General features: G+C 51.8%; 5 protein-coding genes across 8 annotated transcripts; 2 read left to right on the top strand and 3 right to left on the bottom strand.

Annotated features, from left to right (window-relative positions):
• The first annotated feature begins 1924 nt into the window (after window positions 1–1924).
• On the top strand, window positions 1925–4122 carry LY6G6D (lymphocyte antigen 6 family member G6D). Its single transcript, XM_039219497.1, has 3 exons — window positions 1925–1979; window positions 2071–2217; window positions 3908–4122. Exons 1-3 carry the CDS (start codon window positions 1925–1927, stop codon window positions 4120–4122), a joined length of 417 nt encoding a protein of 138 aa, XP_039075428.1.
• Window positions 4123–4973: 851 nt separating this feature from the next.
• On the bottom strand, window positions 4974–8525 carry LY6G6C (lymphocyte antigen 6 family member G6C). Of its 3 annotated transcripts, none has more exons than XM_039219599.1 (4): window positions 7959–8020; window positions 6344–6508; window positions 6134–6244; window positions 4974–5661 (listed from the first exon to the last, which is right to left on the bottom strand). In XM_039219599.1, the coding sequence occupies exons 2-4, from the start codon at window positions 6444–6446 to the stop codon at window positions 5447–5449; spliced, it is 429 nt and encodes a 142-aa protein (XP_039075530.1). In that variant the 5' UTR covers window positions 6447–6508; window positions 7959–8020; the 3' UTR covers window positions 4974–5446. The 3 variants fall into 3 exon arrangements, with proteins under 3 accessions (XP_039075530.1, XP_039075531.1, XP_039075532.1); XM_039219600.1 differs by having other exon boundaries at window positions 6344–6488; window positions 7959–8013; XM_039219601.1 differs by lacking the exon at window positions 6344–6508 and having other exon boundaries at window positions 7959–8525.
• Window positions 8526–9530: 1005 nt separating this feature from the next.
• On the top strand, window positions 9531–11649 carry MPIG6B (megakaryocyte and platelet inhibitory receptor G6b). Its single transcript, XM_039219560.1, has 6 exons — window positions 9531–9615; window positions 9835–10182; window positions 10333–10423; window positions 10768–10808; window positions 10946–11025; window positions 11136–11649. The coding sequence occupies exons 1-6, from the start codon at window positions 9531–9533 to the stop codon at window positions 11238–11240; spliced, it is 750 nt and encodes a 249-aa protein (XP_039075491.1). The 3' UTR covers window positions 11241–11649.
• A 1677-nt stretch (window positions 11650–13326) lies between these two features.
• Window positions 13327–16820, bottom strand: DDAH2 (dimethylarginine dimethylaminohydrolase 2). Of its 2 annotated transcripts, none has more exons than XM_039219592.1 (7): window positions 16368–16820; window positions 15152–15514; window positions 14961–15060; window positions 14760–14833; window positions 14480–14599; window positions 13840–13989; window positions 13327–13650 (listed from the first exon to the last, which is right to left on the bottom strand). In XM_039219592.1, exons 2-7 carry the CDS (start codon window positions 15446–15448, stop codon window positions 13534–13536), a joined length of 858 nt encoding a protein of 285 aa, XP_039075523.1. In that variant the 5' UTR covers window positions 15449–15514; window positions 16368–16820; the 3' UTR covers window positions 13327–13533. The 2 variants fall into 2 exon arrangements, with proteins under 2 accessions (XP_039075523.1, XP_039075524.1); XM_039219593.1 differs by lacking the exon at window positions 16368–16820 and adding an exon at window positions 15703–16341.
• An 88-nt stretch (window positions 16821–16908) lies between these two features.
• CLIC1 (chloride intracellular channel 1) lies at window positions 16909–22116 on the bottom strand. Its single transcript, XM_039219594.1, has 6 exons — window positions 21901–22116; window positions 19767–19876; window positions 19424–19549; window positions 19159–19265; window positions 18343–18524; window positions 16909–17306 (listed from the first exon to the last, which is right to left on the bottom strand). Exons 1-6 carry the CDS (start codon window positions 21937–21939, stop codon window positions 17145–17147), a joined length of 726 nt encoding a protein of 241 aa, XP_039075525.1. The 5' UTR covers window positions 21940–22116; the 3' UTR covers window positions 16909–17144.
• Between the last annotated feature and the right edge of the window lie 2957 nt (window positions 22117–25073).

The following is a 25073-nucleotide window of genomic DNA, read 5'->3' as shown; positions in this document are numbered from 1 at the left end:
CCTTCGCCTGGCCTCAGGCCATTCCCCGGTAGCTCTTCTAAAGCCCTTACAACTCTCTTCTCCAGTCTTCCCCGCTTCTCCCCACCGGCCCACCCTTACCCAGTGCCCCACAGATGAACAGGATGCACAGGCAGATGCTGGAGGTGCCCATGGCTGGACCCAGGGCTCAGGAGTCTGGGAGAATGTGATCTGCACCTCAAGGTCCTGAGAGTTGGAGCATCTGAGCGAGACAGGGAGGGACCAGTAAACAAACACACCTAGGGAGTGAATCTGGGGGGTGGAACCAGGACCAGATCCACCAGCCTGACGCGGTAGGGTCCTGGGCCCTCTGCTCCTGCGCCCCACATCTCTCACATCCTCCCTGCCCCCTACTTTAGTCTGCTCAAATCTTCAGGGTCTTCTCCATTCTGTGTTTGTTACTCTCAGCTGTGGCTGCGTCTGCCGCTTCAGAGTTATGTCTGTCACCTTCCCCCTCCCTCCTCCCTCCCTCCCCTCCTCTCAAGCTGTTCTCAGCTCTGTCAGCTCAGCTCCCTGTCTTTGTTTGCTCCATTTTTCCCCTCTCCGTGCATTGAGTCTTTCAAGGTCACCCTCCTCAAAGCCCTGGCCCAGAATGGTTCCAGCGTGATGTTTAAATGTGGAATGAACACTACCATCTTCCACCTGCCCCTCTACACAAAGCTCAGCTGTCTAAGTGGGACCTCACCCAGCTTCAGGTCCCTTTGATCCCCCCAAGCCTCAACATTTGTACCCCATAATTATCCCTCCCAGCTTTACGACCGAGGAGGGAGGAATTAATCATGGGTGGGGCCAGAGGGACAGATGTGTTTCCGCTGGGGGGAGGGGGTCACTCAGAAAGACTTGGAAGGAATGTGGGGATAAGATTTAGAAGGTGGTGGTAGATTCTGGAAAATTGGGGTTTATGGCATTGGGGAGGAGAGCCTGATCTGGGGCATCAGAACAGGGATGTGCCAGGAGTAAGATAGGGGAGGGAGGGCAGAGGAGACAGATTTCCGAAACTTTTTTTTTAATCTCAGGACCTCTTCACACTCTTAAAAATAACTGAAGACCCAAAAGAGTTTTTCTTTGTGGGAGTTAATATTGGTATTTACTATATTAGAAATCAAAACAGAGCATTTTAAATAGATTTATTTAAAAATAAAAATAATAGGGGCGCCTGGGTGGCTTAGTCGGTTAAGCGTCTGACTTTCGCTTAGGTCACGATCTCGCGGTTCGTGGGTTTGAGTCCCGCGTCGGGCTCTGTGCTGACTGCCGGCTCAGAGCCTGGAGCCTGTTTCAATCTGTGACTCCCTCTCTCTCTGACCCTCCCCTGCTCATGCTGTCTCTCTCTCTCTCTCCTAGAAATAAATAAAACATTTAAAAAAAAATAAAAATAAAAATAATAAACCTATTACACGTTAACAAAACATAGTTTTGTGAAAAGTAATTTCTTTCCCAACAACACGGAAAAGTAGTATTGCTCCACACTTTGGGGGATTACATAAAAGTCGAGCTTAATAGAAGTTGGCCGGCTTTTTACATCTGCTTCTGCACAAAGTCTTTTGGGATATGTTGTTTTGGTGGAAGTATACAAAGAAAATCTGATCTCATGGAGATAGGAAGTTGGAAAAGGAAGACCACTAAGGACCTTCTGAAAGGGTCTAGGGCCAGGAGTTCTGGGGACACAGCTTTAGAACAGCTGATGAGGATGGAAGAATCTGGGAACTCCAGAAGACGCTGAGGGCTCTTCCTGCCTTGGGGGCCCCTCCCTGTCCCCCCTGGGGCCCCAGTACCTGCTGGGGAAGATTCTTTCCTCCCTTTTTATTGCCCTATAAAGCCTATAAAGCAAGGGGGATATAAGGCTGGCAAAGCAGGGCCAGGGAGGGGGAGTGGGAAAGAGAGGTGATCCTGACACAGGCAGATGGCAATGAACTCCCCAGTTGTCGGGGTCCTGCTTGGCACCCTGCTGGGGACTGCCTTGGGTAAGGAGGCAGCCAAGGCCCATTCCCCTCTGCCAATTGGCTCCTCCGTCAGCCTGTCAGCCCGGGTCAAGCACCTCTTCTTTCCTACCAGGAAACTATATGAGGTGCTATGACTGCAAAGGAGGCCCTAGCAGCTCCTGCAAAGAAACCGTGGCCACCTGCAGGGAAGGAGAGCGGTGTGGCTTCCTGGAGCGCAAACCCCAGCCAAGCCTGGGACAGAACAAGCTATCTGGAAACCGTGAGTCCTCAGTTTCTCCCTCTTCCCTCAGCCCTTCCCTGTCTCCAGCTCCTACTTTGATCCTTCTGGTTTCCAGAACCTCCTAGGCTCAGTCTGGCGCTGAGCAGATGGTGCCATGGCAGAGCAGAGCAGGCTGGAGCCCCTCTGGCTCTGGCACTGAGCCCCTCAGCAGCCCACTGTCCATGTGTTCCTACCTCCCCCTCTTAACTCTCCAGGGTTTCAGAGGCCCATTCACTCACAAACGATTGAAAAAGTTTTGGCCCTTGAAGGCAGGGACCAAAATAGTAAACCAAAATTGCAGCCATTAGATAAGAACCAGATGTGTGTGTGTGTGTGTGTGTGTGTGTGTGTGTGATTTTGAAATAATTTTTTTTTTAATGCTTTATTTATTTCTAGGAAAGAGAAAGAGAGAGACAGCGTGAGCAGGGGAGGGTCAGAGAGAGAGGGAGTCACAGACTCTGAAACAGGCTCCAGGCTCTGAGCTGGCAGTCAGCACAGAGCCCGATGCGGGGCTCGAACCCACAAACCGCGAGATCATGACCTAAGTGAAAGTCTGACGTTTAACCGACTAAGCCACCCAGGCGCCCCTTGAAATAATTTTTGAAAACTAGTATAAATAGTATAGAGAGTTCCTGTATATCCTTCACCTCTCTTCCTCTGTTAACATTTTATATAACTACAGTACAATTATCGAAATCAGAAAATAACAATAACACTGGAACAATACTACCAACTAATCTACAGACCTTATTCAGTTTAGCCAGTTGTTCTATGCATGTCTTTCTCCCATCCTGTACTGGAGCCAAACCAGACAAGAGTTCATCCACCTGCTGCACAGCAAGCCAATAAAAACTGACACCAAGCTCTTGCAGTGAAGAAAGATAGGCCTGGTGTGGTGCCACCCAGGATAATGGGGAGCTGATGCTCCAAAGTCCCATCCCCTCCCCAAATGCTTGCCCATGAAGGCTTTTGAGGACAAAAGTGGGGATGGGGGTCTCCTGAGAAAGTGGACACTGTTGACTGGAAGCCCATGAGGTCATGCTAGCAGGTGTTCTGGTGCTACTTCATCTGGTCCCCGGATGTCTTTTCCATCTCAGGAGACTTGTAATCTCAAAAATATCTTCATTCTTTATGTTAGAGATTTCATTAGGTACACCTAATGATTATATCTTTAGGATAGTGCTGATTTTAGATTTTAATTAGCTACTTGTTCTACAGGTTCCTTTGAATGAGAAGCAAGCATTCCTATCCCTTGAGCCTAGGCTACGTGTTCCTTTCGTCAGTCTACCTGTGCCTGTGGCTGATGGGACCTGTAGTGTTCATTTTTGCAGTCTCTTCTGATCAGTGACCGTTCTGAGTCTTTGTCTTCCATGACCTTGACACTTTGGAAGAGTCCTGATAAGTTATTTTACAGACCATCTCTCAATTTAGATCTATCTAGTATTGTCTCTCGATTTCTAGATTGCAGTCATGAGTTTTGGGCAAGAACAGCACAGAAGTTGGTCCATTTCAGTGCATTGAATTAGAGGGTTCACAATGTCAGTGTGAACTTTGGCCATTTGGTTTCATGGAGGTGTTTTTGTGAGGGGGCAGAGAATCCCTTTGGGCTCCCTGAAGTCACATCCACTCTGCCCTAGAAGGCAAGTCCTCAAGTGAAGACTCCAACACCCGAGTCTCATTCTTTCCTCAGCCTCAGTGACCTTGATTCATCACTATCCAACCTGCGTGGCGGCCCATCATTGCAATCAAGTGGAAACAGAGTTGGTGGGAGATGTGACTTACACAACCCACAGAGACTGCTGTGTCGGAGACCTGTGCAACAGCGCCGTGGCAAACACTGTGGCCCTGCCATGCTTCCTGGCTACAACAGTTACCACACTGGCCTGGCTTTTGCCAGTATTGTAAAGAGGGAAATAGGCTCAGCAAAGGAGCAAGGGTACAAAGGAGATTCAAGGTGGGAAGACAAACAGCCCTTTGTGAGCCATTAAAATCTATCTACCATCCTGGAGCTGACTGGAAAATTCTATCTTTTCTTGATGGGAGAATTGCAGGAGTATTATGGGGGCATCCACGCTCTAGTTTAGGGGTTATCAAGCATCAGTGGACTTAGTTATAATGGTGTACTCCTTAATCAATGAAACCCCAAGGGAAAATGGAGAATCCGCTCTAAGTGACTCCTGGACCCTATTGCTAGGGAGAGTCTTCTCTGGGCATGAGGGGCGTGGTCTCTGGGCTAAGTGGGGGTCATCAGAAATCAAAGAACCTGGTTTGGTTTGTTCCCCTTTCTCCCATTTGCAACTTGGTTCCCAATGTGGCTCTAAAGGATTGAGAAAGGAAACATAAGCACCATGGTAGGTGGGTTGCTTGGTGCCCTGCTTAGCAACCTGGCCAAGTGAGGCCCTTGACTCTAGCCTGAGGGACTGAGGCCTGTTAAAAGCATCCTGGATTCCATCACCATGCAACTCTCCTACCCTTTTTGTTGAGCCCTGAAGCCAGGCTGTACCTTCTTCTTGGCAGTGCATCAGAGGTATGGCCTAACTTTGGGATAAGAATTGTTGCTCCAAACACTGGGTCCTGTGTGCCACCCCCAGGCACAGGAATGAAGGATGGAGTCCTGAAAAATCCATTTCTCCATTTGCCCCAGCCCAGCCTCCCAGGGATACCCCTGAAGGATTCTTGGGGGAGGGCGGGAGCTGAAAGTGTTATTTCCTGAGGGGGGGGCTCTGACAAGAGGTCTTTTGACAATAAATACACAATTTATCAGACATAGATATTTATTACTCAAAATGGAAAGAAGTGAGAATGGGGATGGTGTTTATATGGGGGCCAGGGTTTGGGGAATCAGCCGCATACAGTGAGGTTATCAGTTCCTTCCTGGGAGCCTTCACTGAGGACAGAACTGAAGGCAATTTCAGGCCCAGGTCTCCATTGCTCCCCGAGTAAGGCACGGTAGAGTGCAGGAGGAAAAGTGAGAGCTCTATTTGGGGAAGATTTGAAATGGTCTAGAGGGATATATGCAGGGACTCAGGAAAAGCAGAGTGGAGAATGTAAGGTGGCAGGATGGATAAGGAGACCACTGTCTAATTAAAGAAACGTGAAGAGTCTTGAGAAATGTTTTTCTGAGCAAAGGGAGCTAAGGAGAGACCGTTGTAGGGAGCCAGGGGACAAGGAGACACAGGGCTGAGCTCAAGCTAAGGCACGTGGGAGGGGGGCAGCCATGGAGTGAGTGTCAGTGCAGCAGCCAGAGGCCAAGGCCAGCCAAAGAGGTCAGGAGGACAAGGGCCAGGGCTGGGGTGGGCCGAGGGGCTGGGCTGTTACAGTTGTCCTTGCTGCAGCAGGTGGTGTTATAGCTCAGGCCCAGCTTGTGGTTGGTTTGGTTGAAGATCTCCCGACAAGGCTCTTCTGGTGTGCCACATCGAAGGTTGGAGAAAACCCACATCTTACCTGAGGGTAAGAGTGGGCAGTGTGTCAGCTAGAATGGGCTCCTGGTATGCCTGTGTCCACCTCCCCTCCCCATGCACCCACCCAGGCTTCCTTCCCTACTCTGACCCTGGCCCTCCTCTCTTTATCTCTTCTCAGTAAGCCTGACTGTCTTCCTGCACTTTCTTCTCCCGCCCCCTCACCCCAATCTTGGTCCTATCACTCGCTGGCTGGGAGGCCTTAGACTTGTCAGTGTCTTTTTCTGAGGCTGTTTCCTCAGTATAATAAGAACACCCACATCATAGGATCCTTGAACATGAATTGAAACAACCCATGTAAAGTCGTAGAATGATGCCTGGCACATAAGAACCCTTGGCCAAATATCATCATTCCTGTGATTGTCCGTTCTGTCTCAGTCTGAGCAACAGTTGGACTTCAGCCCTCACCGTAGAGTCTCCCACCGGTCCCCTCTCCCCCCTAAAGAGAGGGATGTTACCGAGGTACACATTTGTTGTCAGGCACTGTTGTCCTGGTTCTAGGCGGCAGGACTGTCGGTCCACACAGCCCAGCACAGGGACCTTGTAGCAGGAGTGACAGCGAATGTCAGCTGGGAAGACACAAGTCAGGCTGAGGTAATGGGGTGTCTGACTCACCTGGGGGCCAGCGGAGTAGGGTGGAGAAGAACCAATCAAGTAGGTATTCTAACCTGTTGGGTTTGGTAGCAACAGAGCAGGTGAGTAAAGCAGAAACAGTGGAGGTGGAGGAGGGTGGAGCCACTGCTCTGTGAATGCCCACACGCTAAACATCATCCTTCACCCCACCTCGCCCAGGGATGAGTCAAGAGGGATAGACTACCAACAAAAACACAGGGCTGGGGATAGATGGAATGTGAGAGTACCGTGGGCAAGGAATGGAGGAGGCGGGGGGTGGGGGGGAGATAAAAGAATTCAGAAGACATCACAGATGGAGAATTGAAATTGGATGAAATATTACAACTAAGAATGATGGTTGCAGCACTTGAATAAATGGCTTGTAACCTGAAGATGGCAAGAAAGCCACTTACAGCCAGCTTTTTTTTTTTTTAATGTTTTATTTATTTCTAGGAGAGAGAGACAGAGACAGCATGAGCAGGGGAGGGTCAGAGAGAGAGGGAGTCACAGACCGAAACAGGCTCCACGCTCTGAGCCGGCAGTCAGCACAGAGCCCGACGCGGGGCTCGAACCCACGAACCGCGAGATCATGACCTAAGCGAAAGTCGGACGCTTAACCGACTAAGCCACCCAGGCGCCCCCAGCTTTTTTTTTTTAACTAAGTTTATTTTTGAGAGAGAGAGAGAGAGAGAGAGAGAGAGAGGGAGAGAGGCTGCGCTGTCAGCATAGAGCCAAACACGGGGCTCAAACTCAAGGTGGGATCATGACCTGAGCCAAACCAAGAGTTGGGCACTTAACTGACTGAGCCACCCAGGAGCCCCTGTGGTCACCTTTAGCAATTTACTCTCACCACCTGGGACCACCATAAGTGTGGGATCCTCTCACCCTGATGGCTCTGAGACAGAAAGGAAAAATATCTGGGAACCAGATCATCAGATTCCATCTGAGCACCTTACCAAAAGGGGGAGAATGGGTGCAGAGTGTGTCACCCTCCAAGTTCCCACCGCAACTAACTGCAGGTTTGGGTGAGCAAAGTTTGGCAAAGGAGGGGTTCAGTCCAAGAGTAGAGGGACCCGCTGACTGCACCTCTGTGCAACAAACCCATTTCACCCTGGGGGTGATCAGACCTGGCATTCCCTCCCTAGAAGGCTGGAATATCTCTCCGGTTCCCTTGGAGGTTCTAAGAGATCCCTGGGAGCTTCCAGAAGGCTTGCGTCCCTGGGGGTATGCTCCCCAGGGAAGAGCAGGGGTGCACTAGTAAAGGCCACTGCTTGAATGACTGAGAACAAAATCTGATGGAGTAGATGGGGAGGGTGGGGTGCACAAGAAGCCCCAGGCTGGATACCTAGGTTTCTGGGAGGACTCTGCTGAGTGCAGGTGGTAAGAGGAGAAATCAGTAAGCTGGGCCCCAGAGGGTTTGGTAGTGGAGTGAGGCACGGGGGACCTGGAACCCTGGCAGATTAGGAGAGTGGGTCTTGGAGGTGGGGAGAAGTGTGAAGGAGACATGGGTCCTTGAGAAATAGAGCAAAGACCCTGTGACAGGGAGGCCTGATTCTGGAGTCACAGGAGAGCTGAGCCACCAGTTGGGATGCTTCGGATCCTAAGCAGTAGGCAATGGAGGGCAGTGGGTGGGGCAAGCTGTAAAAGTCCTTGGGGCCCCTAGGTGCTCACCTGAGACCCAGCAGAGCAGAGCAGACAGGGTGAGCAGCAGAAGGCCTTTCATGATGAGGATCCTGAGAATGGTAGCAAGTACAGCAGCTGACAGTAGATTTTTAGGGATCTGGCTCTGGGAGTTGAGTGGCCTTTTTGGAATTTATAATCCCAATGGTCCCCTCCCTTCTCTGCCTCTGGTGGCCCCTCCTCCATTTACACACAGCTGACCAGGAGTTGGGAGGTACTAAGCAGAACTGGGTGAGGGAGTAGGGATGGGAGAGAGAGGTAGAGGAGGGTAGGTGAACTAGTGGCCAACTCCATTTCGGTTCTTGGTCTCAGGATGACCTCCCTCCTGGTTCCCAGCTGACAGCCCTGCCTGCCCAGTTCTCTGAAGAGGCATCACCAAAGTCCCCTATGATAGTACAGTGGCTGTGGTGGCAGTAGCTGCTGCTTCCTGGGAAATGGACAATGGAATGTACCATACATTAATTGCCAAATTTGAGTCCCTGTAGGGACATGTGAGCAGAAATTGAAGATAGAGAGGCTCCTGGGTGGCTCAGTCAGTTGAGTGATTTCAGGGCAGGTCATGATCTCAGGGTCTGTGGGATTGAGCCCCGCATTGGGCTCTACTGCTGAGCATGGAGCCTGCTTAAGATTCTCTCTCCCTCTGCTCCTCTGCCCTGCTTGTGTGCTCTCCCTCTAAAAGAAAAAAGAAATTAACGATGGAAGACGCCAACTTAATCTTGATTCAGCCCTGACTTGATCTTCCAAACACCTGATCAGCCACAGGACAAAGGATGAAGGGTTTGTGATGTCACCAAGGGCTTCCATGATGTCACAAGATAAGAGGAATAGGCTGGGGCTGCCTGCTGAGGGTCTCAGAACTTGCCTTGGCTAAACCAGGGGTTGGCCTGGCTTGGGCTGTTCTAGTTCAGTGAGGGCCAATGAAGCAGGGTGTGGGGCATATGCACCTGTGCCAAAGTGTCTTTCAAATCAAAACCTGCCAGTCTGGGTGGGGCACCAGTGGCCAGGAGGAACACCGCAGGCACAGAGAGGTGAAGTAGAAGCTAAGACTATAAGTAGTAGTAGTAGTAATAATAATAATAATAATAATAATAATAATAATGGTGAGCACTTAGTGCTCTTATGTGTCAGCCATTGTTCTAGATGTTTTACATGTATTACTCTTCTTATTTCTCAATACTCTGTGAGGGTGCTTTTATCCCTCCTTAACAGATGAGCAAAAGCCCAGAGAAGTTAAGTGACTTGCCCACATCACTCAGCTAGTAGATGGGAAGTCAGGATTTGAACTTAGCCAGCCAGCCTGGATGCTCTGGGCCACTGCTAGCTGCAGAAGTTAAAGTTTTGCAAAAGTGTTCTGTGACCAGCCCACTTTTAATGAGTATTGTTTGAGAGCTGTGAACGAGCATGCAAGGAAGGACTCCCAGAGGGATCCCGGCAGCTGGTAGCCGCGCGCCCCTCTTATCTGAGCGCCCAGACCCGCGCCCCCCCCCCTTGACCCCAACCCCCTAGTTTCCCTCCGGTCGCTTCCGCTGATCCACTCCCTCCTCTCTCCATCACATCCCAGTCATGGCCTTGGTTCTGCAACTGCTGCCGTTGCTGCTGCTGCAACTGCTGCCGTTGCTGCTGCTGAGGGCCCAGGGAGACCCCGGTGGTAAGCCATCCCCACAAGGAAGTTGAGATCGGTGCCAGGAAAGACTGAGGTAGTGGGCGGCCCGGGGTAGGGGTGAGGTGGGGGGGGTAGGAGGAGGAAGATGTGTCGGGGAAGATGGAGGCGCGCAGGAAAGTAGAGGAGAGGGGAGAGAGAGGAGACGGGAGTGGGGTTCGTCCCAAACTGTGCACTTGCCCTAACCACTGCCCCCTCCAAACCCAGCTTCACTGGACGGCCGCCCTGGAGACCGGGTGAATTTCTCCTGCGTAGGGATCTCGCATCCCATCCGCTGGGCCTGGGCGCCTAGTTTCCCGGCCTGCAGGGGCCTGTCCAAAGGACGCCGCCCAATCCTGTGGGCCTCATCCAGCGGAACCCCCACTGTGTCTCCCCTCCAGCCCTTTGCTGGTCGCCTACGTGCCCTGGACCCTAGTATCCGGCGGCTGGAGCTGCTCCTGAGCGCGGGGGACTCAGGCACCTTTTTCTGCAGGGGCCGCCAAGAGAAGGAGAGCCGTACTGTGCTGCATGTGCTAGGGGACGGGGCTGATTGCAGGGCTCCGGGGCCTACCCACGGTAGGTCCAGGCCTTTGCGCACGGGAACTTAACTCGGACACACACCCTGGGGAGGGAGAGAGGCCTTGGCTGGGGGTTCCTGAGGGGAAGAGTCAGTCCTCGCACCCCTGACCTCGGCACCCATCGCCATCCCCCCCTCCGTTCCCCCAGGGTCTCTGTATCCCCAGCTCCTGATCCCACTGCTGGGCGTTGGGCTGCTGCTAGGACTCGGGGCGTTGGGCGTGGTCTGGTGGTGGCGCAGGTGAGCACAATGGGCGGGGCCTGGATACTTGGATCTTGACCCGAAGTGGGAGGGTCAGGACCTGAACCTTCGCAGACTTAAGCTAGAGACGGGGCATGTGGTTTAGAGAAAAATGGGGAAGGTCACAACTTGGGCCGAGGCCACAGACCGTAGGTGAAGCCCTGGCTTGGGAGGTGAAGCTAGAGCTGGAGCAGGATCAGAGCATGGGCGGAATTATCTGTAGGAGTGGAGCCTAAATTGTTTTTGTGGGCCTGACCCTTCCGAGTTGCTCGGTTGCTGTTGGTCCCGAGGAGAACGAGAGACAAAATTGGTGGCGCTCAAAGACTCCTATACATCCGTTGCAGGCGATCACCCCCGCAACCGCCTCGACCGCTCCCCAGATTTGGTGAGAATAATTCCACCTCATTTTCCTTCTATTGCTCCCGCACTTCCCATCTCTCATTTCCTGAGTCTGAGCCCTTACTGGGAGCAGACAAGTTGGTCATTTTCTCTCAATTCTTCAGCTCTGTCGCCTCCATATAGATCCACTGCTGACAGTCGAGACCCAGAGGCCAGTAAAGGAGGAGGAGCCTAAGGTCGCAGGGGACCTGGACCAGGAGCCGGTAAGGGCCTGGGGATTGGAAGAGGGCTGGCCAGAATCCCCGAGAAAAGGCCTGTATCCCCCAAGGAGTCAGATCTCTGAGACCCTCCTGCTTTCCTGCCCACCTTTCAGAGCCTGCTCTATGCAGACCTGGATCATCTGGCCCTCAGAAGTCCCCTCCAGTTATCTCCAGTGGTTTCTGCTGATGCCTCCACCATCTATGCAGTTGTAGTTTGAAGGGAAATCCTTATTCTGAACTTGGCAAGCTGGGGGTTCTCAGCTCTCCACAACTCCCACCCCTTCTTGGCCCCTCATCTGGAGAAGGAATGGGGTAAAAATGAGCACTAGCCTGAGAGTCAGGAGCCCTGGGTCTCAGGCTATCTCTGCCACTGATCTAGCTCCTTCAGTTACCCCATCTCATAACTTTCTTGTTTCCTTCACCACTGGTGCCCTCTCTAAACCTGATCAAGCCCTGTCTCCCTATCTTAAGACTTCAACAACTCCTAGATAGTTGTCCTACTCTTCTTTTCTCTCCACAGTCCAGCTCTTTGAACCAGGGGCCTACACTTGTATTTTCTTCTCCCTCCCTCCACCCCACTTGCTCATCTGCTCTCCATGAGGTTGCCAGTGAGGTCCTGAGGGCCACACCCAGTAGATTTTTTTTTTAATTTTTTTTTTTTAATGTTTTATTTATTTCTAGGAGAGAGAGAGAGACAGCGTGAGCAGGGGAGGGTCAGAGAGAGAGGGAGTCACAGACTGAAACAGGCTCCAGGCTCTGAGCTGGCAGTCAGCACAGAGCCCGATGCGGGGCTCGAACCCACGAACCATGAGATCATGACCTAAGCGAAAGTCGGACGTTTAACCGACTAAGCCACCCAGGCGCCCCACCCAGTAGATTTTTTTAGCATTCATCTGGCTTGATCTTTGATTACTCCCTTCTTTAAGCTCTGTTTTTCTTTACTGCTGGTGTCTTCCTTTTGGACTCTCCTTCCTTGCTTCCTACCCCCATGGTATTCCCCCCCCCCCATTCTATGTTTGTCCCTTTCCTTATCTGACTTCCCTCTCTTTGGGAATCTGTCATCCACAGCTAGTTCTTAGCCCTCACCTCTGCAAACAACACTCAGAACTCTCTCCAGCTCACACCCTGGGTAATGGGATCTCCCAACCATTGCTGAGACATCTCTGTCTGGTCGGCCTAGGCATTTTGCACACAGCATATCCAAAACCCAACTCATTGTCACTTAATCCTCCTCTGCATTCTCTCTTGATCAACCCAGTTGCCTAAGCCAGAAACTGGGAGTCAGGCAGACCTTCTTCCACTCACTCCCACACAATGAACCGAGTCCTATTTTAATGTCACTGTGAAATCCCTACTCTTCTTCACGCCCAGGGCTACCACCTGAATGCACCCTCCTCATTTCCTCCCTAGTTACCCATAGCATCCTCTTACCTTTGTCCTCCTCCCTCAAGCCAGAGGGAGCCTCCCCAAATGCCAACCTACTCCTCCTATTCTGTATTCCAGAACTGCAGTATTTCTTTCCATAACCTTCAGCTCTGGAGCCATGGGCCTAGGCTTTGGGTACAAGGTGCTGCAGCACTCTGCCTACTGTCCAGCCTTGCCCCCCTCACTCCACAAGCACACAACATGCCAGCCTTGGAGAGATACTCCCCAGCCTCCAAATATGCCTTTGCAAAATGCAAGTCCTTCTTCCTGGATCACTCTTCATCCTCCTCCCCACCACCTTCCTGGCTAATTCTTCTTTGTCATCAAGACTCAGTTGAAATGTAGCCTTTCCTGGGAAGCCATACCTGACCCTCTTTGCCTACCCCTGCATACATCTTGATGCCTTAGACGCTCTCCTTATTTACGTCATAGCAACAACATCCTGTGAATTGTTCCATCACCTGTATTTCAATTTCAATATATTGTGAGTTCCCTGATATCAGGATATTGACCCTTTTTATTCTACTGCTAAGCCTCAGTAAATGAGTGAATGAAAATGAATGTCCCTGGAAGTGTCATTTCCTCCTCTCTATCAGCTAGGAGTGGGTTGGTAATCTACCAGTCTCTGAATCACCTGACATTTTGATAAATTGAGTGATCCATCCATACTCTTTCTTTTCTCCCTCATACATGCTGCCCACAATAGAAATTCTGTTCTGTCCATCTTGTGCCTAAACACCTATGATAGGGCTGGGCAATGAGTCAGTAAGTGCCTAATGAGGGTCTGATGAATGAAAGAGGCCTCCTTCCCAGCACTAACTCCAGATTTCAGCCCTTCCCCTATCCCTCTGCCCCAATAAGACACAAGCCACAGCCCAGTTTAAAAGGTTGGTTCTGTTTTATTAGTTCTGAGGAAGATGACTCACCCAGTAGACTCTATCCTTTTTCCCACACTAAGCCCTCCCCCCACATCTTGGGGCCCTCTCCCCACTACTACCTATTCACTGTCCTCTATTTAAGCCTCCTTGCCCTTCTACTCCCTATGCTGCCCTACCCCTGGCCAGCCAGGACCCCAAGGCCAGGCCCTCAGTTGTGGGGGCGTGTGCTGAGCACCAGGCAGAGGGAGCTGAGCCCAGCACCTGCCTTCTCCAGTTCTGAGCAGGACACAGGTACCAGGGTGACATCAGAGAGCTTCTGCAGTGCCTGCAGGGAGGATATAAAGTGAGGAGAGGGGAGTAAGACCCTGAGGTCACAGCCAGGCCCTTCTTCTAGCCAACTCAGGGTGGCACCACCGATACTTCCAGAGATGGTACCCCTTCTTCCTCCCACTAGGAAGGCCTGAGACCCCTTTCTCTGGTTGGTGGCAATGGTGGAGCTGCTGCTGTCCCTCACCTCCTGGCTATTGGGCAGGTCCCCGCCTCCACGGTGCAGGAGGAAAGGGGGCACACCAGGCAGCCCAGGACGCAGAAAGAGACAGTCAGCGGCTGCGTCATCCGGGAGTGTCAGGGACGCATAGGGGTGGTCTGTCAACACTGCCATGGCCTGAAGGAGAGAAAAGAGGAAGTGCTCAAGCTCAGAGGGCTGGGGACACAGTTACATTTGTTGTATAATAATGCTAGCAAGCACTTAGTCCTTAGTGTGTGTCAGACAGTGTTCTGAGCGATTTAGTTACCTCTGTTCCACTTCAGACTCACAAATACTTCTTTCTACCTGCAACTCTCTTCCCCCCTTCTCCAGCCCCTCCCAGTCAATCTCATGAATCATTCAAGTCATAGCTTAGATGCCATCTTTTTGGAGCTTCTTGAAACTCGGGAAGACGATGTTAATCTACTGTGTTCCCGGTCTTTGTCCTGCTAGTATAACAACTTATTGCTTTCTCACAAGTTTTCACACTAGATAGTCCGCCCCATGAGGGCAGGGGTTGGAGTTAGTTCTCTGAACCTCTCAGCTTTTAGCCTTGCGGGCCAGGAGCCACGCCCACTTTTGTGGCCACTCCCCGGACCTGCCCAACCGCTGCCCCACCTCTCCTCACCCTGACAGCTTTTTGGGCGGCTTCGCTGCTACCAGCTACCACAGTGCGGGGTCCCCCCATGCCGCAGAGGCCGCGCAGGTGGGAGGGGCTCGAGACCGGCACTGTGGAGACAGCAAAGTCCTAGGGGCCACAAGAGAAAGAATTCAGGGAAGCGGGAGGTGTCAGGGGATTCCCTAAAACGCTAGCTGCTTTTAGCTCCTCCCTCCCCCGCGCCCCACCCCGCGGCCTTCCTACCCCCAGCTCCCGGCTCCCCCAGCACAGAGCTGGTCCTGCTCCTCACCCGAAACGTGTCCGCCACTATCTCAGCTCCTCGGTGATTGGTCCACTTGGAGAGGCCTACGAAAAACTCCCGGCCTGAGCCCAGGGAGGCCGCGGAGGTTTGAGAGCGAGAGTGAGTTGGAAACAAGGCCTGACATGGCCCAGTCTCCTAAACTCTGCTTCCCAATGCAAAGCCCCAGGGATGCAGGCACCCCAGCCTCACCGGTAAAGAGAACATCAGTGCCATCCAGCGTCGCGTTCTCATCCCCCATCTCCACAATCCGGAGCCCAAGGTCCTGAAGGGCTTTGCGGACTCCATCGACCTTAGGGCACGAAAAGAGGGCGCGAGGCAGAGAAAGCCTCGCACATCCAGCACCCCCTTTCCTCTTACACCACCCGCACCCTGGCGCTCACCTCCGGCCTGCGGGCGGGGCTCCAGGGCCGCGTGATTAGAGCCGTGTCCCCTTGGATCACGGCGGTGTCACCGAGCAGCGGTCCCAGCGGCAGCGACTCTTCAGGAGGAAGTTCTAGCAGCTGCAGCCCCAATCGTTGCCTCAGTTTACCCCCCAGTACCCCGTGCTCCCTCTGAGCTTTAGCCAGGTCCAGAGCCGGGAGGCCAGCTCCCGCACCCTCCCCCGAAGCCAGGCTCTCTGGGACTCCCCGGATCAGGGCGTGGGAGCAGCGGCCCAGCCCCTCCCCTGGCGTCCCCATCCCATCCACACAGTCTCCCCCTCCGGCCGCGCTGATTTCTTAGTTTTCTCTTTTTACTTCACCTGTCTGGGAGAAGAGACAGAAAGGGAAGAAGGCAGAGAAAGAGACATGCACAGAAGGGCGTGCGGGGAGAGGGGGGGCGGGGGATGGTTAAGAGCGCCCGGGTCTTCTTTCTGCCATCTCCGGGCGCCCCTCCCACTTCGCCCCACCCCCTCCAGATCTTTCCCTCCCGCCAACCCCATTCCATCCCGCACCCTTCGGGGTCTGCTGCTTTGGAGGGAGTCCAAGGAACAAGACCGGGACCCCTAATCTCCAAACACCTGTTGCCCCTGCTGGGGGCTTCGTGAGGTCCCTGCTAGGCGCCCCTCTTGGCAGCCGCTAGGATGCGCTCACTCTCCAAAAATGCAATGGCCCCGCCCCCTTAACCCTCAGTTGCTCGCTGCCATAGGGACCCGAAGTGTGGCGAGGGACCCAAAGGGGTTATGGGACAGGAGGAGACAGCTGAGGTGATAGAGCCTGAGAGATGGAAGTCCTGAATGCCCAAACGTGAAAGGGAGAGAGGGGCAACCAGGGAGGAATTAGAGCCTAAGGAGTTAAATATCTTCCCTCCACCCCGGCCAGTCTGGTCGTGCTGCCCCTAACGCGACCCAGTAGAAACCAGACCGAGTCCCGGAGGACTGGGAGAGGTCTAAAACGAAATCCAAGGGGCGGGGAAACCGGGGGCGTGGTCCCAGGGAGCGGGCTCCACTCCCGGGTCCAGGACCCTGTCTCCCCGTCCATCTACCCTAAAGTCTACCCAGCTCAGCTCCGCACCCAAATTTTGGCCTCCTGTACTCTGTCGGGTATCAGGCACGGCCCCGGCAACCTCAAACTCTGGCCCCCACACGGTCCGGAGGACATCTCCAACCCCTAGACTTACCTCTAGCCGCCACCCAGACTCCGGCGCTCTTGTGTTCTTGGCTGGGGCCCCACCCCCCTGAGGACAGAGTTGGTTGGAGAAGGGAGTCCTAGTCTTCAAACCCCGGGGGCTGGAGCTCTTGGCTTTTGAGGGGTCCCTGGGTAGGCGAGCTCAAGAACTACGGTGGGGCGGGGGTGCGACTGTCTGGCGGCTCCGGGGCATTGTCTAAGCGGGACGGGGCGGGGCTCATCTAGGCCACGCCCATTCCGCCCTGCTATGCCGCGCCCACTCCACGGGGACTGAGCTCCCCTTCTCCGAACTCGGCCCCGCCCCGTGAGTGCTGCCCAGGCCCACCCAGATACGGAGGGCCCTGGCGGCTGGGCAGCAAATGCGACATGGACTACAAGACAGCGTTATGGTGGACTGGCACGAAAAATGGAAGCCTGACCACAAATACCCCTCTTTAAAATTCCTGGCTTCTGCCCTGAGCTCAAGGTCACTGACCCACCCTTCATTCTGTGTTACCCACACTGCAGCCCCTTTTGTGTAAAACGACACTATATTTTCATTCTGTATTTTATTACTGAAATACATTGTCCTACCCAAACCACCCCACAATAAAAATCTTACCTAGATTCCCCATCCTTTCCCTTAGCCCCCCAGCCAGCCCTGCACAAGTGCTCCAGGATTCTCTTGCCCGCTGGCCATTTTGGAGTGTGTCCATTGGGTAGCCATGTGGAAACCACCTGGTGCCTTTGTGGAGAAAATGGAGGGGGGTGAGCATGCCCCAGGAGAGGCTTATTTGAGGGCCTTGGCCACTTGCTCATAGGCCAGCTCGATCTCCTCATCATCTGGGCAGGTAGAGGCAAACTCTTCCCGAGCATAGGCATTGCGCAAGTATCGATGCACTCCGCGGAACACCTCAGGGATGGAGAATCCCCTGTACTTCTTACATACCACCTGGGGTGGGGAGAGGAGAGGGGTCAACATGTTAGCCTCAGAGGAAGCCACACTGGCTGCCACACTCTTGGTCTTTCCCTTTTCCCAAAGCTTACATGATAAAATCTAGTCTTCCTGTCCAGGCATTTAAGAACCTCCCCTATCTGGCCTCTCTTCCTGTGATTCTAATCTCCTCTATGAATCATTTTCTCCAAAGGGCTTTTTAACTCCTGTCTCCTACTGTCTTCACCCTTCCTCTCTATTTACTGAAACCCTGGTCATTTATAACCAGCTCCTTTTCAGACCACCCCATTCCATGGTGCCACTTCTATCTTGATTTTATTGATATAATTCACAAATCACAAAATTCTCTAGAATTTTCACAATAACTTTTGTCCTTATTTTTCATTTGGCTTTTTATTGTATTATCACTTGTATTAATTACTTCACTTATATTATCACTTCACTTTCATGTGAATGTTTTATCTTCCCAGCTAGATTTCAAATCCTTTGAGAGCAAGGACCAATCATCATACACCTTTGTGTCTTTCAGCATCTAGTACATAGCTGTTCAATACAGAGGTCTGTGGCAGACTGACAATAGGCCCATGTTTCATGAACTAAATCATAGCTTTGAGGCTAAGACAAAAACATGGGAACTGGCAGCAGTTTTCATCTTTCATCACAAGAGGAAGTGGAGACTAATGCTATAAAAAGAGTTAAAGCTCTGATTTAAGGAAAAGCCTGCTCTGTCTGATCTGGGGATCTGGCAGTGACAGAGACAGGAAGAACACTCTTAATAGCAATACTGGGATATGTTACTCTCAGCCAGTCTGTTTGCACCCACAGCCTGTGTCACAGAATGTAATTCTCTCAAGCACTGGTCTTGTAGCAATGGCTGCCAAGACAGAATGGGGTAGTGTCAGCTGTTGGTATCAATCCACAGAAACCATCCTAAGAAAGAAATCACCTTAGGAGTGGTTGTCATGGGAAACCTGTGTGGGAACTTCTTAAAGAGCCATCCCAATGGCCACCTTCTCCTACAATGACCACCTACCTGTACTATGTGGAGCTTTGGCAACAGGTTGCAGTCAGCCAGAGTGAGCTCATTGCCATCTAGAAACTTCCTCTGAGAGATACCCTCATCCTCAGCACTGGTCTCATCCACCTCTTCAGGGAGGGGGGATGTCAAGTAATTGTCTAAAACTTTCAGGGCTTTCAGGAGTCCCTTCTCCAGATCTGTGCAAGAAAGGGGAATTGGTAAGAACATCAAAAGATCAACATAGTCCAGGAGGACCTCCATTCATTCAGAGTGGAGACTGAATGAATATTAATGGTGAGGCCAGCCCAAAAGAATAATATCTAACACGAATGTAGTTCGTTTTCCATGTGTTATTCTAAGCACTTTACATAAAAAAAAAAAAAAAACCCTCATTTAATTCTCACAACAACCCATGAAATATATATTGTTATCTTAATTTTGTAGATCTGGAAATGGATTTACAGGGAAATTAAATGAATTGCCCAAAGTCACACAGCTAGTAGTGTTTGTACTCAGGTAGTCTTGATCTAGAGTTACTGTTCTTAAGCACAACCTATTATGCCAGAAAACAGGCCAGCAGTCAACCCAACTAATGTCCCCAGTGGGGCAGGAGAGGCTAGGTGACAAATGAGAGAAGCCTAAAGTCACAGCCAATGTAAATACAAAGAAATATGGGGCTTAAGTAAAAGTAAGGTGACCAGGGTGAGAGGCAGTAAAGCTTTGCCAACATCTGCTCCATCTCCCTGATAGCTGAATTTCCATCTATCAGCTATCCCAATCCCTGGATCTCCATTCCTCCTAGGATGCTGGCCTCCAACCCTTGAAACTCACTTTCATTGAGTGCTGGGTTGGAATTCTTGATGTAAGCAGAGAATTTGGCAAATATGTCCAGCCCAGCCGTGTTGGATTCAGGGTTCAGAGCTGCCAGCTTGGGGTACCTGAAAGCCAATGGAAGAAACAATAAGATATCCTTCCAGGGAGGAGTCTCAGCTCCCCAACCCCAGCCCATCACCAACTCTGTTTTCCATTTCTTCAACCTCTCTCTTTCCTAGAGTCTCCCAGCTACCCACTCCCTCCTTTCCAAGTGCCCTTATACCTGGGAGGGCACAGCACTGCCTCCAGAAACTCCTCAATCTTGTTGGTGTCTGTGTGCACTTCGGTGCCATACAACAGGAATGGGAGCTGCCCTCCTGGGCACAGCTTCTGTACTGTCTCAGTCCGCCTGCAGAAGAGGCCAGGCATCAGGACAGGAAAAGGGGGTCAGGGAGAACCAAAAAGGGGAGATGGAGGGATGTGGGAAGAAAATGGAGCTCTGGGTGGAGGCGGGGGGGGGGGGAAGGTACAGGATGAAGGACTAGGGTTGGGTGAGTGTATGTGTGGGCATATATGCGTGCACATGTGTGCACCAGGGGTGTTTAGAGGAACAGAAATTGGCCCACCTCTTGGTGTCAACAGTGGTGACGTTGAAGGTGACTCCCTTGAGCCAGAGTACCATGAACAGTCTCTGGGAGAAGGGGCAGTTCCCAATCTTGGCCCCATCACTGCCAGCCTGAAAAGTAACCCCCACCCCAAAGTTAGGCCTGGTACACCCCACCCATCCCCAGGCCATTCTCTACATCTCCTACTCCCAGATCTAGCTGTTTCTGCCTCATCATGACATTCAGTCTCACTAGTTAATCCCCCCGAGAAGTGGGCTCTTAACTGGAGGTAGAGCAAACCTAGGGCAGATCGCTGGGAACTATTTCTGCAAAGGTCGACTTCTGGTTCCCCAGAGGAGTCAGAACAGGTGGGAAGTAGGCAGAGGGACTGGGTTTTGGAGAACTTGGAGTATCTGGACCATAGAGAGGGAAAACTAACAGTTATGCAGTTTTCTACTTGCTAGTCTAAGCACTTTACATACAAAAACTTATCTAATCCTCACAGCCGTTAGAGAGGGATTTGGTAGGCTAGAGGCCTGGATTCGTGGCCTGTGGATTGGCAAAGTGTGGCAGGGTTCAGAAGCCAGGGTTCTGGTTCTCTATACCTCCACCCAAGTGGTTTTTGGCAGCCAGGTGGGAAGTCAAGGGGGCCCAGAGCCTCACCCTAAAGATGTAGAGGGCTTTGCAGAGGTGGGCTGCCCTCTAATTGGCAAATGGTGACCTCATCCCCCAAGGGACCTCCCCCTAGGCTGAGGGTGATTCATCTCACTGTGTCTCCGGCCACAGCAGCTTCCTTCCTGGCAAGAAGTGGGGGCAGGGACCTATGAGGCTGAGGCCTGGGCAGCGGAGGGCCACCTCCCTCTTCCCCATACACTACTTGGGGGGTCTCCCAGTGCATGGCCCATGGCTCCAGATAACTGTCCTCACAATGGACCCCAGGCCAGAAGTCCTCTAGAGCAGCCTCACCCAGGAATAAAAATAGCCCTTGAGGCAAGTATGAGTGAGGTGGGGACCACACCTAAGGGGGGCGGGCCCAGGCACGGCTGGGCACAGGAGAGGGAGTGACTTCCCCAGAAGCCCCAAGCATAAAGAAGGGAGAAAGCAGCAGGAACGCACAAAGAAGGACGAACAAAGAGGGGGAAGTGGAGAGAAAGGCGGCAGGATAGTGAAGGGTGGGGAGACTGTGCAAACAGAGAGACACAGACGGAGAGGGAGGTGCAGAGATGAGGTCCAGGATTGGGTAAGAATGCCCTGGAGTGGTGAGGGAGCAGAGTAGAAACAGTGGAGTCTGCTGTCTGAGCTTTCATATTTGAAGGCCAAAGGACCACTGCTCTTCTTCCACACCCACAGAGAGACGAGAGTTGGAGCAACTCTTACTCCTGTTTCTAAAACCCCCAAACCGTAAACGCCCTAACCCAGACCTCCTCCTCCTTCTGATACCTCTCCCCACCTATCCTTGTGGGAGCCCCAGCTAAACTCGCACCTAGCCACCTCCCTTTCTCTGGCTTCTGCAAGTCCCCGGGTCCCTTCCGGGCCCACCCCATCTCCACCCGCTGCTAGAACTCCACTCCCACTCTCTCACCTCCTTCCACTTACCAGTCTTCCATGAATCTCCTCTCAGCCTCCCTTACCACACCCTCTCCCTTGAAACCTGCCTTGCCACACACACACACACACACACACACACACACACACACACACACACACTTCTCCAAGTCTCCCCAAGACATCCCTCACTCTGGTATTCTCATAGGACCACCTGTACGGATGTTTCCCTCTCACCCTCCCAAAACCTGTTGGGTCCCACTGCACCCTTCTCTTCCAGTCTTTCCTATCGGCCCCTCCTCCCAACCTCATCAATATTCTCAACTCCTGGGAACCCTCCTTAGGCTGCTGGAAACTTCGACAAACTTTTCAGGGTTGAGCATAGAATTCTCATTAACAGCCTCCCCCCCCTAGACACGACAATTGTCTGCTCCTTCCGAAGACCCCCCCCAACACCCACACCCACACCCTCACACTAAAGATTGCACGTGGGGTTGCGGTGGGGGTCAAGGAGGGAAGAGATTGAGGAGTTAAGGCTGGAGCACGGTAAAGGTGAGAATTGACTTCCAGGAATAGGGAAGCTGGCTTAGGAGGGAGAAGGTGTTCCTACCTTCACGAACAATTCGACCTGCGGTTGTTCTTCAGCCATAGTTGCGACGGGGACCAGGAAGCGGTCGGCGCTGGGGAACTGGGAGGGGCCCGGGCCAGGGAAGGCGGGTCTCACAGGCAGGGATTCTCTCCCCCAGACCTAGGGCTGTCCCTTCAGCTCAACACTAGCCGGATCAGACCCGCTCACACGAGACGTGGCCTCCCCACCAGCCCCGCGTACCCCGCACCCCGCTCCTCCGGCTCTATCCCCTCCCGGGCTAGATCTGGGAGCCGCTGACTCACGGACCCGCCCCGCCCTGCACCTGGGGAGGGGACTGCAGGGGGCGGGACTCGACGATCTAGGGAGTAGGTCCAGAGGGGAGAGCCTCAGGTCTCTTAGAGGATAAGGGATGGGGGTGTTAAAGAGAGGGAATCCTGGGAACCTCCTTGTTTCTCCGCCAGTCTCTTTGAACACAGAATTTTTTCCTGCCTCAGTTTCCCTGCTGCATTAATCAGAGGACACTCACATTCCTCCCTCACACAAGAAACGACACCAGCAGCTTGGTCTAGGGAGGGAATTTTAGAATGTGAAGGTGGGCGTTTATTCCTTTTTCCATATTCCTTCCAGACTCCAGATGGACAGGGACTTGGAAGTGGACACTGAGATTGGGGAAAGAGAGTGGTGAAAGGTAGGGCAGGGGATGGGAAGGGAGACAACCAGGACTTGTGCTGGGAAAACAGGAAGCTGAGCCAGGGGGGCCTCATCACTGGGGAACGTCTGCTGCTCCTCAGTAGCCTGGTCAGCTTTAATGCTTCCACTTCTGCCCCCATTCTGGGGCCCCTTCCTGTGCCCCTTGCTCTTCTTCCACTGATAGGTTGAAGATGGGAGAAATTGGGAAGGGTAGGGGTTTTATGGCTGCAGAATAGAGCTGCACTGATCCTGGAGGGGATAGTAGCTGGTCCTATTATCGAAGAAAAAAAGCAAAGATCAGACTAAATAATGTAAGTGGGGTCCTTGGGGACACAAGTAGGGAGGCAGAGGAAGAGTATTTTGACTTTGGAGGTTCTGTCAAACTCTTTATGATCTACTTTAAAAAAAAAAAAGGGCTTAACAATACATCCTCCAAATTGAATATATTCCAACCTCTGTATCTTGAATCTCCCTCCTTCCCTACCATACCTTCTTTCTTCCTCACCACTTGCTAACAAGAGACCTACAGTTCCAGAAAAACATGGTGGAGTGCAAGCACATAGGAGCAAAACAGGCCTTGACACTTAAAGATAGGGAGAGACTTGAAGAGAGGACTGGGGCAGAGTGAGAAACATATTGCTGGAAACTAGCAGTTAGTGGTTTCCTCCCTGGCTTCCTCTTCTGTGGGTTTTCTCCTCCCTGGGGGAAGGCCTATCTCTCTCTTTCCCAGAGAGGAGATATAGTCAGTGTTTACTCCCTTGAATTGTAAGATCCTATAAGGTTGTAGAATGATTCCATGAGTTGGGGGGGGGTCTCCTTCATGGGTGATCCTCAAATTCTGCACACAGGACTCCTTCCATCTGAGGAAAGGAGGTCAAAGCAGCCCTATTCCTAGAGTCCTCTTCTGTATCAGCTGGTCAATGTCCATCAGAGAATATGCCCCACAAAGATCTCCCTTCTGGGGGCGCCTGGGTGGCTTAGTCAGTTAAGCGTCCGACTTTCGCTTAGGTCATGATCTCGCAGTTCGTGGGTTCGAGCCCCGCGTCGGGCTCTGTGCTGACTGCCAGCTCAGAGCCTGGAGTCTATTTCAGAGTCTGTGACTCCCTCTCTCTCTGACCCTCCCCTGCTCACGCTGTCTCTCTCTCTCTTCTAGAAATAAATAAAAATATTTAAAAAAAAAATTTTTAAAAAAGATCTCCCTTCTGGGAGACGCCTCAAGCAAATGGGGCCAGCCCTGAGCTGAAACAGGTTTTGGCAGCTTCTTCTCTGCCTCTCTTTTCTCTCCTACAGCTTTATAGCTAGAGCTGGGTTGATTATCAATATTGACTTTGGCTGGCTGGCTTGGCTACCCACAAGGTATTTTGCCTTAATTTCCCAGATGACAGGTAATGCCGCTCTCTCCTGGTACATTTCAGCGAAGCCCCCCTGGATTTAAAACCAGCGGCTGCACCCTTGAATCCTGCATCAGAGAAGTGTCCTTCTGGTCTCATCTCCTTACCTCTGCTTTTCTCCTATCTTAATATCTATCCTTTCCTTCAAAGGGTGGCTTCTTTTTTCACTCCCTCCCTTTCCTTGGCTTGGTAAACCAGTCCCTAATCTCTTTTCACCCCAGATTGGAAGGTGTGTCCCTTTCTGACACGCCTTAGAGTTATGACGGTCTCTTCCAGGTTTCCATAGCTCCATTGCTCAACCGTTTGCTAAGGGTAACCATTAACTGAGCCCTTAACTCACTCCCCCACCTTTGTTGCTAGAGGGGATTCTCCAATCATTGTTTAGCGGAGCCAGGTTACCCCACCATCTTCTCTAACCTGTTGGATGAGATCTCCATATCTCAGGGTACCCAGGACAAAGTTGGGGAGGAAGATGTATTTTAAGCGATCTGTTTTTTAAAGTATTTTGTTTATTTCTGTCCCCCTCACAATCTCCTTGTTTACCCTCCCCTCACACACACTACAAAGTAAGCTTCATGAAGTCCATACTTTATGTTCAGTACTTCAGACCTACCACCTGGCCCAGAATAGGCTCTAAATAGTTGCTGAATGAATAAATGACACCCCTCTGTACTTAGGGATGTGGGTGGGTGTGCATCTGCAGGAGGAGTATAGACATGTCTCAGTAGGAGTGTAGCTGTTCTTATCAGGTCTACTTCTCTCCACCAGAATTTGGTGTAATTCGAATTCTTCCACTTCCTCCTGGGAGACAAAAATTATAAACGAGGCCCAGTAGTTCCCCCTTTGGGGTGGTCATACCCTGTACCGAAGAAATAGGCACAAGAGGACTAAGACAGAAGTCTTGCTTATTTCTGCTTATTTATTTAAAATACGTAGTTTTTACTAGCTTACCAGGCACTATTCTAAGCTGTTCATAAATATTAATTCAGTGGGTACAAATATTAATTTAGAGTTGTTGGTACAGGTTTAATAATGTTGCTTATCTTCACTCTCCAGAAAAAAGAAATGCAATTCGCGTCTCCCCCCTTTAAGCAGCTCCCCCTAACCCGCCTA

The sequence above is a fragment of the Hyaena hyaena genome, unplaced genomic scaffold (genome assembly GCF_003009895.1).
Source record: "Hyaena hyaena isolate Hyena2069 unplaced genomic scaffold, ASM300989v1 scaffold_830, whole genome shotgun sequence".
Classification (NCBI taxonomy): domain Eukaryota; kingdom Metazoa; phylum Chordata; class Mammalia; order Carnivora; family Hyaenidae; genus Hyaena; species Hyaena hyaena.
Note: the sequence above shows the minus strand (reverse complement) of the source record. Positions and strands in the feature narration are given on the sequence as shown.

Coding starts and splice junctions, on each gene's coding strand:
- LY6G6D (XM_039219497.1), top strand. CDS start 1,925: ATGAACTCCCCAGTTGTCGGGGTCCTGCTTGGCACCCTGCTGGGGACT. Junction 1,980..2,070: donor CCTGCTGGGGACTGCCTTGG/GTAAGGAGGCAG, acceptor CTTTCCTACCAG/GAAACTATATGAGGTGCTAT. Junction 2,218..3,907: donor GAACAAGCTATCTGGAAACC/GTGAGTCCTCAG, acceptor TTCTTTCCTCAG/CCTCAGTGACCTTGATTCAT.
- LY6G6C (XM_039219599.1), bottom strand. CDS start 6,446: ATGATGTTTAGCGTGTGGGCATTCACAGAGCAGTGGCTCCACCCTCCT. Junction 6,245..6,343: donor GTTGCTACCAAACCCAACAG/GTTAGAATACCT, acceptor GTGTCTTCCCAG/CTGACATTCGCTGTCACTCC. Junction 5,662..6,133: donor GACAACAAATGTGTACCTCG/GTAACATCCCTC, acceptor TCTTACCCTCAG/GTAAGATGTGGGTTTTCTCC.
- MPIG6B (XM_039219560.1), top strand. CDS start 9,531: ATGGCCTTGGTTCTGCAACTGCTGCCGTTGCTGCTGCTGCAACTGCTG. Junction 9,616..9,834: donor GGCCCAGGGAGACCCCGGTG/GTAAGCCATCCC, acceptor CTCCAAACCCAG/CTTCACTGGACGGCCGCCCT. Junction 10,424..10,767: donor GTGGTCTGGTGGTGGCGCAG/GTGAGCACAATG, acceptor CATCCGTTGCAG/GCGATCACCCCCGCAACCGC.
- DDAH2 (XM_039219592.1), bottom strand. CDS start 15,448: ATGGGGACGCCAGGGGAGGGGCTGGGCCGCTGCTCCCACGCCCTGATC. Junction 13,990..14,479: donor CCGCCCAAAAAGCTGTCAGG/GTGAGGAGAGGT, acceptor TCTCTCCTTCAG/GCCATGGCAGTGTTGACAGA. Junction 13,651..13,839: donor ACCTGCCCAATAGCCAGGAG/GTGAGGGACAGC, acceptor TCCTCCCTGCAG/GCACTGCAGAAGCTCTCTGA.
- CLIC1 (XM_039219594.1), bottom strand. CDS start 21,939: ATGGCTGAAGAACAACCGCAGGTCGAATTGTTCGTGAAG. Junction 19,877..21,900: donor AGGTCGAATTGTTCGTGAAG/GTAGGAACACCT, acceptor GTTACTTTTCAG/GCTGGCAGTGATGGGGCCAA. Junction 18,525..19,158: donor CAACCCAGCACTCAATGAAA/GTGAGTTTCAAG, acceptor TTTCTTGCACAG/ATCTGGAGAAGGGACTCCTG.